General features: G+C 37.4%; 1 protein-coding gene across 4 annotated transcripts in view; it reads left to right on the forward strand.

The window, feature by feature from the left end:
• MAPK8 (mitogen-activated protein kinase 8) overlaps window positions 1-12,920 on the forward strand; it is a 57,568-nt gene extending 44,648 nt beyond the window's left edge. The window contains exons 7-12 of one of the 4 annotated variants that reach the window (XM_065671825.1): window positions 123-194; window positions 2,561-2,743; window positions 3,598-3,722; window positions 4,682-4,745; window positions 6,666-6,743; window positions 7,769-12,920. In XM_065671825.1, the coding sequence (XP_065527897.1) occupies window positions 123-194; window positions 2,561-2,743; window positions 3,598-3,722; window positions 4,682-4,745; window positions 6,666-6,743; window positions 7,769-7,914 (668 nt within the window). In that variant the 3' untranslated portion in view covers window positions 7,915-12,920. Of the gene's footprint in view, window positions 1-122; window positions 195-536; window positions 609-941; window positions 2,385-2,560; window positions 2,744-3,597; window positions 3,723-4,681; window positions 4,746-6,665; window positions 6,744-7,763 lie in introns of those variants that run through there. The other 3 variants (XM_065671824.1, XM_065671826.1, XM_065671827.1) reach the window with 3 other exon arrangements.
• Window positions 12,921-15,244: the final 2,324 nt, after the last annotated feature.

A 15,244-nucleotide genomic window follows, 5' to 3' on the forward strand; every position in this document is an offset into this window, starting at 1 on the left:
TAAAGACTTGCTCTTCTTCCTGTGCTGTCTCTGCAGTTTATAGAATGCAGTCATGTTATGCTTCTTTTAATTTTAAATGACCGTTTGCTTTGCTTTTCCTTCTTTTTGTGCTACAAACATAGTGGATTTATGGTCTGTGGGGTGCATTATGGGCGAAATGGTTTGCCACAAAATCCTGTTTCCAGGAAGGGACTGTATCCTTGTGCTGCTGCAGCAGGTTGAATTAGTTAGGAAGTGATTAACCATTTTATTGATGTTGTGTCATGAAAATGCATATTGTACAATTTTTTTTATTAAATGAACATGGATTTTTCTTGTGATATACTTTAAAAAAATAAGAGCTTCATTTATATTCAGGCTGCATCTAGCAGTAGGACATAGTCTCTGCTGGTCCTGTAGTTAGCACACATTCACCTTCACTCATTTTCATTACACATGCTTTTTATAGTCACTTCATGTCTGTGTGTCTAGATGTTTTTATTTACTTTATTTTAATAACTATCTTTTATGTTAATATCATTGCATTTTGTTTTCAGTTGACATTTGGTCAGTTGGGTGCATCATGGGAGAAATGATCAAAGGTGGTGTTTTATTTCCTGGTACAGATCGTATCCTTACCTTTGGCCTAGGATGTAGTTGTAAAGGGTCAAAAGATAACTGCAGCAATATAGTTCCAGATTAAGGTGGTTCTAATTTGTAAAATTCTGGTTTTAAACTGCCTTTTTAAAATACGATTTGTAAGTTCATTATTTTGCCTCCAGGAAGCTGCAAAAACTTCTACAGTTATACCATTTAAAGCAAAACCACAACATAGCATTAATGTGTATGACTGTCTTTAGAGATTAATACTAAGTAAAATGAACAAAATACCACTTGGGCAAACAGGCTTATTTTTCCTTCCTCCTTTTTAATTTGTTTTCCTCTTTTTTTTCTTTTCCCAGTTCAACACAGTGTCTGTCCATTGCTTTTGGGTGTTGTCACATTTAAGACAGATTTGTTTTGTTTTGTTTAGGTGCTGTTTTACTGGTTCACATGCATTGCTTTTTGCTTTGGAGATCATTTCTATGTAATAACTTACTAATCTTGTTTACTACCCAAGCATGTTAGCAGTTGTTAACTCTTTACGTTCCATAGGAAATGTTTATCAAAAATTCCTAGCCTGCTTCATTAGTTACGCTCTGGAGTTTTGTATTTTTGTATGCTGAAATGATCCTGCAAACAGCTTTCAGAAATATCTGATGCTTCTGTCTTTCTGTTCCATTAATGGCTTTGTGGTATCTGTGTGTCCTGTGAACAGTACTTCAGACAAAGGGTCTGCTCCAAGTGAATAGAGCTGAAACCTCTGGATCATTGCTAAAATTAGTGGATCTAATTGGAATTTGGCATCTTGTTTTACTGGTGGTTACACATCAGAAATCTTTCCTGCTTTTGCTGCAGGTTTAACTGTTTAATAACTGATACAGTCCTGTTTGGGATCAAGATTGGGTAAAAATTTTGAGGCACAGTGAAGAGATCCACGGCATACTTACTTTCACACAGGTCTGTCATTGCATGAGCTGCACCATGCTTAGCTTTATGCATCTGGTTTGCTAGCATGGCTTTTCAATTTAAGCTCAGTGCCATACAATTTAAATACTCCCCCCTCCCCCCCCCCAAGGCCTGTACTAAAGCACTGTAGAGATTGAAAATCTCTATGTAAAGGTCTGCTGTTAAGTTTTAAGAACATAAGAGGAGGCCTGCTGCATCTGACTGAAGGTTTATGTAGGCCAGTATCCAGTTTATGGTGGTAGCTGAAGAGAAAAAGTTGGGGAGAATATATGAATAAGTGCATATAAATTTTTACCTGAGTTCTCTCCCAGTATCTAACCATCTGCAAGTAGGAATTCCTGAGCCAAATATTTTCTTACTCAGTTACATGTTTTAAATTCTTATGTTGAGAACAAGTCCATCTCCCCTGTACCTTGTGTAAACTTCTCAATTAAGACGTTCCTTAGGCATCCTTGAGACTCTTTAACTTCTGCATTTGAGTCTCTGACAAAATTGTCATTGGTATGTGGGGGCCAAGATTCCATCCTCTGTGTGCCCACTGGTGCTCAGTGTTGCATGTTGTTGGTGACAGATCACACACTTGGGAAAGTCCAGATGGGCTCGAGGTATCAAGATGAGAATGAAGGACAAAGCATCTGCGGGGGTAATTCTTACGAGTAGCTCGAGTACTGTGAATATGTGCTCAGATTGGGAAGTGAGGTCTTCTCCAGAACCTAAACAATGCCTTTATTTAAATTTGTTTAATAATGTTTTGTGAGCCTTTTAATTTTCTGTTTCTCAGAAGTATATCCTTTGCTAGTTCGTTACAATTTTGAGTAAAATACATATTGCCTTGACTGCGTTCATAGTCTTTCATTGTTTCACTGTTTTCTCTAAGATAATTCTAATTAATGATGATGATATTTTATTATAATTTTCTATGTTTTGTGTCTGTTGGTTATTTCATGTGGTTTTAACATAACTTTCTAGTCAAAAAGTAGACACAGTGTTTTTCTTAGCTGTATAACCTTAGATATTGATCAATGGAATAAAGTTATAGAGCAGCTAGGAACACCATGCCCCGAATTTATGAAGAAATTACAGCCTACAGTCCGAACTTATGTGGAGAATAGACCTAAATATGCTGGATATAGTTTTGAAAAACTCTTTCCAGATGTCCTTTTCCCAGCTGACTCTGAACATAATAAGCTTAAAGGTAAGCTCTATCTTCTCTGTGTTGTATATGTTAAAAAGTTTTAAAACTGATGTATTGAACAGAAACATATTTTGGGTTTATTCACTATACCATTGTCTGTCTAAGGATTTAAATACTACAATATAATGAGAGTAGATGAGCGTGCTGGTGTATGCTTACCTCCACTTTCTCATTTCTAAAACAGCTCCTATGGAGATACCTTTATAAAGAAAAGTAAATATATACATTCCTCTCAATGGCAGTTGCCAACATGATTTAGAGAAGAGTGGGAGGAGGGTGGCTTGGAAGTTGTGTAGGCAGAGCAGATCTTCTTTCTCTAGGGAGGAGAATAAAGATTTTATATTCATAATACATATCCTGTAGTTACTGAACGAACTTATTGGTTTGAAAAGCCATCTACTCAGTGGAGTCACAGACTCACCATATTTTCTGTGAGTAACAGTACATGACAGTTTTTTCTCCATAAACTCTGAGAGGGATAATAGGTGTTTGCCCACTGCTATTCCAGACAAGGCTATGCTGCAAGATGAGTTATATTTTACTTAAGGATGTCTAAGGGGTGCTTATGCTGCCTACATTATATACTTATATACTGTAAGTAGCTTATGATACTGAGGGGTGCTTTATGCTGAAAATATGTAGTGAAACATGTCCAGCCCCTTTCCCACCTATGTTACTATCTTCAAAATTTTTTTTCCATTAAATGGATGACTTTTCTAAACCCCAAATTACACAAGGGTTGCATAGATATTAAACTGGATTTTGTTTACTCTAAGTCTCCTCAGGAGCTTTGAGATACTGTGCAATTGCACTATGTGTGGCACTGGTCTTAATAGAAAATTTCACTTTTGCAGCAAGTCAAGCAAGGGATTTGTTATCAAAAATGCTGGTTATAGATGCTTCTAAAAGAATCTCGGTGGATGAAGCCCTGCAGCACCCATACATCAATGTTTGGTATGATCCGTCAGAAGCAGAAGCTGTAAGTTCTTGTTTTAGGTCTCTGATTAGGAAGGTACTGTACTAAAGCAAACTTGTGATGCTTGATATAACTGCTTGAAAGATTATTGATTGATCTACACATTTCACTAGAAGCTTAAATGAGCCATAATAATTTTTACTGACATGGATAGACATGTTTATTAGAAACAGTATTAGGAGTGGGTGCAAACTGAAGTACCTGTATGTGATGTGTGTATGTTCATGTACAATTGCATATAATCTCCTGGACATGATGCAGTGCATATGAAATCTTTTATTTAGGGTTCTAATTTATCAAGCTTCAGTTATTTGGATTGATTGTCCTTGGTAGGTTTCTGAGGTATTTACTCCTGGGTGAGAGAAATGTTCTCATTAGTTGCAGCAATTGGTAGTACTCATAAACTGTGTTTAAGCAAAATCTGAGTATGAGATTTTGAGCTTTCAGTTATTAACACTGAGGAGCAAAGGGACTAATTGAAAATTTTTCATAAAATTCATTTCAGGAAAATTTCAGCTTGTGAAAGAAGTATCCTTTTTTAAAAAAGGTGGTTGGTTAATGTGGTTGACCCACTAAGAATAGAAAAGGATGCTTGATGTAAATGGTGAAATCAGATTTCTGCTGATTTGTAACAGCTAGAGAGAAAAGTTAGTAATTAGCAGTAAGTAGATAAAAAGGGCTGCTTGGGCTGGAGACAGCTGCATTTAGGAACTCTGACCAGACTGTTCAGTTTCTATTTTAATTATTACAATAATGTAAGCAACTCTGTTAATCAGAAGAACTTTAAAACACGTAGCAGCACCTAGAAAATAGGCGAAGTCCAAGTATAGGAGAATACGTGACCATGTAAATACAGTATATTTTAGATCAGGTACGTATTCTGAGTACCAACTTTAATTTTTCATTTGTTCTGGTTTATATCCATTTTAATTGCTTTAACCTGAGTTAGTTTTGTTTTTCAGCCTCCACCAAAGATACCAGATAAACAGTTAGATGAGAGGGAGCATACAATAGAAGAATGGAAAGGTAAGAAAGACATTTTAGGTATAATAAGGCTTTTGTTAGTAGGCTAAGTCCCTGTGATTACTGTTGTTAAGGTTCTTCTGAGCAACTTAATAGTATTTACTTAAACTGCTTGGATTGGCAAGGCAATAGATCAGTGCTTCACAAGCTCTTGATTGTTGAGACACTAAAAAATTTCCTGCAGAGGTGCTAAGCCTTTGTAGTGAGCTTAAGTCCTGCTCATTTCAGTCACATTTTGCAAATCACAAAGGCAGTATTTCTAGGGAGGGTAACTCTTCTGGACCAACTGCTACAACTGAAAAAGATGCAAGAGCTTGAGTAATGTAAGTCTGAAGTAGAAGCACTAGTCTTCAAGTGAAGAGCATACCGGCAGTAACTATACTCCTTTTAAATCAAGGAGAGGATTTGAAAGAAGCTATAAGGAGTGTTAGTGATAGGCAAGGTAGTTGAAGTTACAACTGGTGTGGGAGACGTTGATGGCTATCAGCTATAGGATCCTGAGGAAGTACCTGAGTTTCGGGCGTGGAACGGATAGTAGTATGACATAAGTCTCATAGCCCCAAGAGCATGGTCTTTAGTGTTAAGTACTGGTTTAGTGTCTGTATTTCCTAGCCATATATGAGTTGTAAAATGATAAAGTATAAGGGAAACATATTTGTTACTTGGAAAGCTTATGCTTCATTTTGAAAGTGCTTCTAAAAGGGTGGTATAATTGCAGAGGTTTTAGTTCTATAAAAATGCAGATCCAGACTGCAGGCTATAAATGCTGCACTTAAGCAAGAATTTAGTGCAATTGAGCATTTCAGTACTTTGTACTGTAAATGTCCGGAAAGGGATATCAGACCTTTATAACCTTTTTATCCCCAGAGGAAAAAAAGGCAAGGCAAATGTTTTGTGAATCATTTTTGACATTGCATTGTGTTGGCTGGTAATGGACACTACTACCACACTTTTAAGTCGCTTTCTATTAGAAATCGACTTTTAACTGTAAAGGCAGAGATAAGGAAAACTGTGGAAATTCCTCCTTCCGAGCAATGTTATCTCCCTTTTGAGGCAGATGTGCTGGGGATATTTCAAGCAATATGGAGTTTACTTTTGAGACTCCCACAGCCCTTGAAACTGTAATTCTTAAATGCTTAATTCTTAAGTGCTTTTTTCTTCTAAACTGTTTGTACATTGCATTAGTTTGGCAGTGGCAGATAAGAAGTAGTATTCTGACCGTCAGCTCTTACGAGTTGCATTTAACATGTTTAGTCCGTTTTTTCTATTGTTACTTCTGTAGATTCACTGCTGAAGTATTTTCTGAATAGTAAGCTGCCATTAGCCTAGAAACCTTCTGGCCAGTACACAGGGTGTATGATTGGTAAGTGTTAGAAGCACTTCTAAACTATTTAAGGATGAGGAATTTCTGTAGCTCAAAAGTAAAGTTGCTTTTGTTTGGAGTGGCTAGTTATGTGCCAGTATTGTATTGCATTTTGTGGTGATCTGGACCTTTAGATGTTGTTGCTGAAGAAATTTAGTGGCAAATGTGTGTCAGGAGAATGGCAGTGTTGTATGGGCTTGTTTCTACCTATTCCTCTGAAGCCTGCTGATGAGTTTATCTGTACCAAAGAATCCTTTGATAAAAACTGAGTGATTAAGACTCTGTTTATCCTCAGGTCCCGAAGCAGCCTGGACAAAAGAGTCTTAGAGCAGTATCAGTGTGTTCTTGAGAATGTCAGATCGTTGTAGCTCCAATGTAAAATAGTGGTACAGTTTTATATCACTTGCCAGTTGTTCCGTAGCCTACAGCCTGTTGTTGAAACCTAATTCTGAACAGGACTAAATCTGTGAAATTCTTGTACATTTTAATGGGAGATGTATTATCAATCCAGTCTTGGATGTGCAAATTCATTTTTTCTCTTCTTTCCTCTGCACTTTCAGAGTTGATATACAAGGAAGTCATGGATCTGGAGGAGAGAACCAAGAATGGGGTTATACGTGGACAACCAGCCCCTTTAGGTTGGTTACAATAAAAGAATAGTACAAAGCTACATTGAATTGTAGGTCAGGAGGGAGTAAAGCTGTTCAAGCTGTTCAGGAGTAACTGAACTCAAACATATGGCTCTTAAATTACCAGTAACCCCTTAAATTCTTTTGGAGATATTGCATATTTGAATTAAATGTATAGGGTTGACACCTCTTTTTATTAATCTCTTAAATTCCTCTATTATTGTCCCTCTATAGCTGATGCTTCATTCATTTCAGTCCTCAAGAAACATCTTGGTAGGTAGTAGTGCTTTACTGCCATAAGCTGGTTTGATGTGTAATGTGTAACTGGTATGGTTTCAGCTAAAGATACAACCACTATTTTCATCTACTGAGTAGATGTAGCAGTAGATGTAATTTCTAGGTGGGAAAATTACAGAGCACTTTCAGAAACTGTTGCTGAATTTTGGAGCAAACTGTGCCCTTTAACTTGCCATTGATAGGACTCATATGCACTGCTGAAAAATTATGGTAAAAATTGGACAGCTGTCGTGGTGTGTGCTCAGAGTTCACTGAAGTCCAGACTCTGAAAAAACACTGTGTATCTGAGATTGAATGTATGCAGTCTGGCTGGACACCAGCTATTACCCAGCCTGAAGGGGAGGATCTGATGGGGAAAAAAAACAGGACCTTTCTTCCTTTAATAAAATATGTAGATATATTCTAGCTTTGCATCTCAACATTTTGTAGGGCATCTCGTCTCTGGCTTTATGCAGTATGGTCTGTCTATGATTATGCAGGACTATCTGATTTTTAACCTTCAGCCATCAGCATTTACTGTGATTTGACAGGTGTCGTGCCATGTGAGTTCTGTGGTTCATGACATACCATTCATTAAGGCCCGGATTTTATTTACTTTGAGAATAGATTGAGACATATCTTCAAACTTGCCAGAACAGGGGAAAGTCATAACTATTAGGAAGAAACAGACTAATGCAAGTACTGAACCATGCAACTGTATCTGCAACTGATTTGCTGTTTTGTTTCTCATAGCACAGGTGCAGCAATGATCAATGGCTCTCAACATCCATCTTCATCGTCATCTGTCAATGATGTGTCTTCAATGTCAACAGATCCAACATTGGCCTCTGATACAGACAGCAGTCTAGAAACCTCAGCGGGACCTCTGGGTTGCTGTAGATGACTACTTGGTCTTTTGGGGGGTGGGAGGGGGGTCCTTTTAGTCTTTAATAGGGCACCTTTAAAATTTGGTGGTATTTTTGAGTGTTTTTTCAAAAATAATCGTAGAATTCATCATAAAGTGCTGTAATTTTAAACTGTAAGTTGTGTTAAAAGCAGCCACTTTTTTGCTGTAATTAACTGTAAAATATTAAACCTGATAATTTTTATTGTGGTTTTAAAATCTGCATATTTGCTTTACTATTATGCTGCTGATCTTTTTTTACTGAATTTGTAAGATTTGTTTTATCAAAGCACATTAATGTTGTGGTCATTACCATATAATGAATTATTTAAGATTTTATAGGTTTTCAATTTTCTAATTAGAATTTATTCCAGGTGTTTTGTTCATGATATCCTTCAAAGTTTTATGCTTGGTCATATGTCCACGTACAGGTGAAGGGGGAGGGAATTCAGTGCAGCCAGCTGTAGTTTGGGCATACTACTCTGGTGCTGGCAGTGAACAAAATCCTCTTTTATTTTGGCCACTTGCCTGTAGTACTTCAGCGAAAGCAACAGTTAGTGAATTTTTTTTTAGAGAAACAGTATACAATCTTTGGCAGAGTAGTTGCATCTGAACAGTTTTATGAACTTAAGGAAGCAAAGCATATCTTCAAAGCTGCAGAAATACCTAGCTTAACAAAGTAATGTGATATTTTCTGCAGAGTTGTGGCATGCCAAATCTTGTGATTGCCATAAAACACAAGGATACTTCATGAATAATACATTGCAATGCCAATAAACTGTTTACTTCTAGCTTGTAGCCTGTTTTTGTACACACAAAATGAAGTGTATCCAGGATGTGTAGACTGCCAAGAGGGAAAAGGAATATGCTGTAGTTATACTTTCATGTAATATGTGATTCTTGGGAGTTTTATTTCTTGCTAGTTTTGTCTACGAAGGCAAGTGCTTTTTGGGTAAAAGAGGGAATGACACAAATGCAGTGGGGCAAAACGTCAGCTGCTCTTTCTCCACCAAAAGTAACTGATTGCTATAAAAACCATAGGAGAACCTCAGGATTTCTGTAGCTAATGCATTGAGCAATATATGCCATCCAAAGGAGGGAGAAGTAGTGCTGTATAAATTAATATTTATCTTCTTCATTTCACCATGAGACCAGTGTAGCAGAAATCTTAATAATGGTTCGCTTTTAAGTCATAAATATTCAGTAGTTCACAGCACTGATGCTCCAGGTTTCAATACACTTTTTAAAAAAAAAATATTGAAATATATAGAACAGTTACTGAATAGTCATTTAAAATGGTGCTGCTCCTCACAGAAGTATTTTAACTGTTTACATTTTATATTTGCAGAATGATTTAGGTGTAACTGACTTAAGTTTATGTATGAGTTTAACAATCATTCAGAATTTATTCCTTTGGAAAATGCAGATTTTTTTTTTTTAGTGAAGCTAGGCTGTACAATTGATTGCCTTTGTGTAGATGCATATTTTGTGTAGTGAATTAGAATGTGAAGAAGAATTCAAATTAGTAATGCTCACAAAAATGAGCATAAAAGAATACAGAAGTCTTGCCAGGCACAGAGCATAAGCAAATAGTATAACTGGCTGCAGAGGTCATCCAGGAATGACAGATGTTCTTCAGTGTGGTTCCTTCTGCTTGTTGGGTTAAATAGGTATGTTTTTGAAGTTGTAATTGAAAGAGGAAAATCATCTTTGCAGTAAGTTTCAGAAAAAATAGGAGTGATAGTAATGCTTCCAATATCTAGTATGTCATCTTAGAAAACATGCAGGGTTACAAGGAATGGTAATGTCTCAAAGATGACTTAAATTCTGTTTTCCTGGCCTGGCTAGACTACTGGTTAAGTGCTGTGTGCATGTAATTTTGCTTTCCTCACTTGTATCTGATACTTCAATATTGCCTTTCTAAACCGTATTTTTAAGGCAATTATTTTTAAAGGATCCTGCCAAACTGTATATTATCTCAGAAGAGGCAGGACATGTTTGGATTCATCTAGCACTGAAACATAGAAAATCTGCTCAAGTTCAACAGAGACCGACAGAACAGTCTATTTTGTAGGGGGTTTTTTAATCGAAGTTTAAGCTGTGAATTAAGCCAAAATTTTGGTCATACAACAGTACTCCATTGTTACATAGGGTCAAATGATATTCTCATCAGCCCAGCGTAATGAAGTCAAGACTGACAAAATCAACTTCTGATGCCTGTAAATGCTGTTAAGAACAGAATTTGGTAAATGAAATTGCTGTGTAAATTTATTTTGGACCTCTCCAGATTGCAGCGGTGATGGAAGTATTTTGAAACTTAGAAATAATTTTTGCTATTGCTTTCCAGTGTCCCAAAGAAAAACAGCTTTAAAAATTAAGTTCCTAGGTTTTACCACAGTATGTTATCTTTTAAAACTTCACTGAGTTCATGAGCTCTAAGGAGAATTAAGGTTTTCTTCTTTTAAGGTAGGGTTAATCATAGAATGTTTGGGCTTATTAATGGGTGGGATTGCCCACGGCAACCCATTGCAGTGTGAGTGAACTGTGCTTAAAGGGATTGTTTTTGTAAGGTTAGAGCTTTGCCTGTGGAAGTGTATAGGTCACTTTTGGCACCATTTGCAAAGCAGTGTTGCTTTTCTTTTCCTCTCAGTTGCCTGAATTTTAGGCAAAGTGATTGTAAATTCAGATTCAGTAACCAAATTATCACAACATGCTAGTTTTAACTTCCCTTTTTATTTATTGAAATATAAAATTATTTCAGAAATAGTTGAATAGTTGTACACTGCCACTGAGAGCCAAACAAATGGACAGCTGGAGTTCAGCTGCCTTTGTCTACTGTTATGATGTTAGATTATATACTATCTAATACACTGTACGATTTTATTCTTAAAGTATTATGAAGCTTTATTTTAGTCTGTAATTCCAAAATCTCATGACAACAGGCTTCACTAAAGTGCGTGCAACTTTGCTCTTCTAGGGCTGTTCCAATTCACTGGGAATTGGTAGGGATGGAATTACAGTGAGCTGATTTCTTACGCCAGGGGAGGTTAAAAGTTGGACAACGACTCGATTAATTTCCGCGTTCTCTGGTCAGAGCTGTGGCAGGCATCAAGGATAAAATAGCTCCTCTCTTTTTGTTAGAAGTAAGCGTGCTCATGTGTGTGAGAAGTTGGACTGCTAGAGCTGTACCCATCAGCTGAACAGCCTCAAGGCCAGCTTGACCAACCAGGTCACCTCTGCTGTATTCATCCTGCTAAGCTGAGCAGATGTGGTACTTTTCTTTGTATGGGTACTGTGCAGCTTGCATTTTTTGTTTTGAAGAAGCTGTCTACGTTATATGTAGTAGTACCTTTCTGGATAGGAATTCCAGTTAGATACAAAGATAGTATTAGCATAAATTGTTATCATCTGCAAGTCACCCTCTGCCAACCTGCAGGTGTGAGTTCAAGGAGGTGGTGTGGTTTAGGCCCAGCTAGTAACTCAGATGGGGTGAGCTCTATTCCAGGCAGTTGTGGCACTGGCACCCTTTGCTGCCTCTCTGTCTGAGTGAGCATGGTGTTACTGACATGGGTTGGTTTTATGGAGAATTGCTTCTCTGAACACAGGCTGTATGGTTAGAGAGCAAAAATTAAGCACCTTAACAGGCCTTTGCATGAGTATGATGCCCTGCTTTAGAGTCTATGATGGCATTCATCTCAACACTGCATAAAGGAACATGATCTAAAAGCTTGTACAGGAGGATGGTTCCTATCTAGCCAGGGATCCAAAGTGTATGACATTAACTGTTTCTCAATTAAGATTAGAGGGGAAAGGGGCGAGAGAAGGTGGTTCACCTTACGCTTGGTCTGGCTGTTTCCAGTTGCTGAAGGAAGTTAATTACTATTTCTAGATACGCTTTTATTTGCTGTTGACAACAGCTTGTTCATGCTGTTACAATTTATTTTCCTGTCAATGTTTTGATTCTTACATACTTAGCTTGAGGACTGGAGCTGAGGCAGAATTGTCTTCATTTTTTAGGATTACAAAGAGGCTTTTAATGAAGAAATGTGATAAAACTCTACTGCCTACACAAATTTTCATTTAATTTATTCTTAGTTAAGGGCACTGGGTAAGAGTGGTATTTTATGTGAACTCTTTCACTCCCTTCTCCTCTTTATATATCTCTGCATTACAGAAACGTGTCATGAATCAGATCACATTATGTTTCTACTTCTGCAGTTAAAAATTTAAGCTAGGTTTTCTTGAACTACCTCACACAAACTTTCTATGTTTCTTAAGTAAGCAAAGCTAACCCATGCTATTGGAACTACACTGAATGTGAATAGAAAAATACACTTCCTTTAGAAAAATAAACCTAGTGGCCAATGTTGAGACAATATCAGTAAGTATGTTTCTTATAGATTTCACATAGGATGGTCATGTGTAATATATAGCTTGTGTACAGTAATGTACATCTAGAATATTGTGTTAGCTGTAAATTGGTGATTTTATTACTGTAGTCTGGTTTTGTAGGTAAAAATAGCTTACTAGTAATGTCAGCTCATCCTTTACATTTTACAAAAGGAATAATTCTTGGTAAGCTTTGCATACAGATGAATTACTTTTGTAGGCCCAATATCTAGTCTATTTTTGAGAGTTCTTTAACTTTTATTACTAAAGTTGAGAAAAAACCCTAATTATTGTGATCATTCCTTCTGCCCCTTTTGAAGTATATTCTTAATTTTATTTTGTCCCAAGAAATATGAAGGGGAAGATACACCATTAAAAATGCTGAGGAAAACTGTACTTTTTTTTCTTCCCACATTTGATACCTTTCCCTGCTTTTCCTTTATTCCCTCCAAATAAGCTGTTGGTGGGGCATTACTGAGAACATTGTGGTTTTTTTTACTCATTCATGCCATAGGTCATTATGTGTGCACCACTGGAATGTATACATTGTTATCTAGTATGTCAATTGGTTATAATGATATTTTAAATAAAAAAGAAAAAAAAAAGTTTGACCACTATGCATCTAGTGTTTCTTCATTGCTAGGCTCGAGTGGCTTTCATAATATGGCTGCAGTTGGAGACTTACTAGCATCAGTCTTTCCTGAGAATTCATCTGTTTTAAATGGTATTTGAATTCCTGTCTTGTATGTGAGCTCGCTCATGGGCACAGTGACATGGTTCTTCCATTTCCCTATTGTCATGGGCTTTGGATGTGCCACAGACTTAATACTAGGCATGCTTGTGAGCACTGGGAATCCAGTCTTCATTGCTGTCAACTGTAGCCACCTTCTTTCCTGGAAATGGAGCTGCTGGAACCCTGTGTTTCAGAATAAGGTAAGCCATTGGCTGGGAAGTGTAGGAAAGGAGGGCCCAGTCCTTGCACCCTCGTGAAAAAATCTTTCTCAAAACTTCATCTCAGAGCAGCCTGAAGGATGTGCCTTTTGAAGAGCTCTTACTGGAGACCTAACTTGGGTGCCAGGACCACTTCCTGCACTGGCACCTCTACCGTGGGGCTAAATCCTAACATAATGCTATTCATTGCCTTCATTTCCAGCAGGGTCTCTCCATTTGTTTAAACAAAGAATCGTGCTGCCTTTCAGTTGTGCTGGTCTGCACATTCTTCAGTTGTCTTTGTGTACCTCTGTAATGGAAAGAGAGTATTGCACCCTGCTTTGTTTCTCTGGACCAGCTATTTGTGAGGTACTTTTCCAGGGATGCAGTGAGGTTCAGAAATGCTCTTTTTTTATTAGCATATGTTAGCATGAAGTGCAGCTGATTCCGAGTAACATATATTAATACAGAGCAAGGTCTGCAACCGTTTAGCTCTGCCAGGAGATTTGCCTGTGCATGACTTAGGCCAAAGACTAAACCACTGCATTGTGCTGCTGGCTTGCATGGAACTTGCTAGTGAATGTAGATAATTCAGTAAGCTGTCATTGTTAATTTTCCTTCTCGTATTAGAAATGCTATGGAGATTTACAGAAGGTTTTTGTTATTCTGTAATGCTACTGTTTAGCTTTGTTTTGTTGCTGCCTTTTTTTTTTTTTAGCGTATGTTTGTGTTGGGTTTCTATCAATCACTGAAAAAATTTTATGCTTTTTTTGCCTTCGTAGTAGTGGAAAGGCTATCCCAGGTTTGGAAGACCACACAGGTAAAGCCTTTTGTCATGTCTTGTTAACACTACCAAACCTGTATATTGTAAATGCTTATAAAGATCCATGAAGTTGGCAAATGAAGTGGCAGAGGGCACAGAAATGGGGGTTAAAGCTAGGAAAGAGTATATTGCCTTCTTCAAATAAAGGGCATAGCATTCATGAGGTTGAACAACAGCACAGGTGCGTTCCATTTTTAGCATAATAGTCCATGATGGGAAATGAGTGTTATGCCCCTGTTGCTGTGCTTTAGAGTTTGCATCCTACCATGGTGTGTTTCTTAGCATGAACTGGGTATTGGTAACTTCTTGCAGGCTTTATTTACTGCAGTGGCTCATCTTTAAAAGAACCTGAAATGTATTCCTCATGAACAAGAGAAATAGATGTTGCTGGAGCACAGTAATAGGGAAATGGTTAGTTCCATTAATGTTTGAGTGGATACAGTTTTGTTTGTGATACAGAAAATAATTTTATCCTGGATGCGGGTTAATATTATGTAGTGCTACACAGCTGACGTATGAGGCTAATTTGGGGCTGCAGATCTGGGAGAGGTGGTCTTGTTCCCCAGTTCTGCTATATGTAATGGTTACCTAAGTTTGAATACTTAAACGAGTATCTAGAATTGCAGCTTCATTTGATTTCACTGAGACTTAGCCAGCAAACCTATTTAATGCTTGTCTTGCATATTTGGTTTTTAGGCTTCTAGTCAGCACAGCTCTGTTTTTAAATTTGTAGCATGCCAGAAGTAAAGGGAGTAGTCTGCACTTCATAATATTGCATTATTTCGTGTATGTAAGTAATCTAAGGGATTTGGGATGGATGTAGCGAAAGGTACCCATGTGGAGGGTAGGAATAGAAAAAGGCATTAAATAACCTGGATTTGAATGCCTACATAGGAACTTTCTTTTTACTGATGTTCTAATTGAGGAGAATTACTTACAACCCAGTTTAGGCTACTCTCTAATATTAAGGTTTATTTTGTGATGACTTAATGCTGCCTAATCCACTGTGCTCTTCCAGGTCCGAATCATTGTTACAACAGTGGCTTCTCACATTATGCATCTTAATGCTGCTGTTTTAAACAAGCCACCAGTTTCCTTGCAGGATCTGTTGTGACTATAAGTAATAATACAAAGCAGAAGGGTGGTACCTAAAAAAGGTGAGGGTGATGCTACTGCCTGCAGGTGGCA

This window comes from Lathamus discolor, chromosome 3 (genome assembly GCF_037157495.1).
Source record: "Lathamus discolor isolate bLatDis1 chromosome 3, bLatDis1.hap1, whole genome shotgun sequence".
Taxonomy (NCBI): Eukaryota; Metazoa; Chordata; class Aves; order Psittaciformes; family Psittacidae; genus Lathamus; species Lathamus discolor.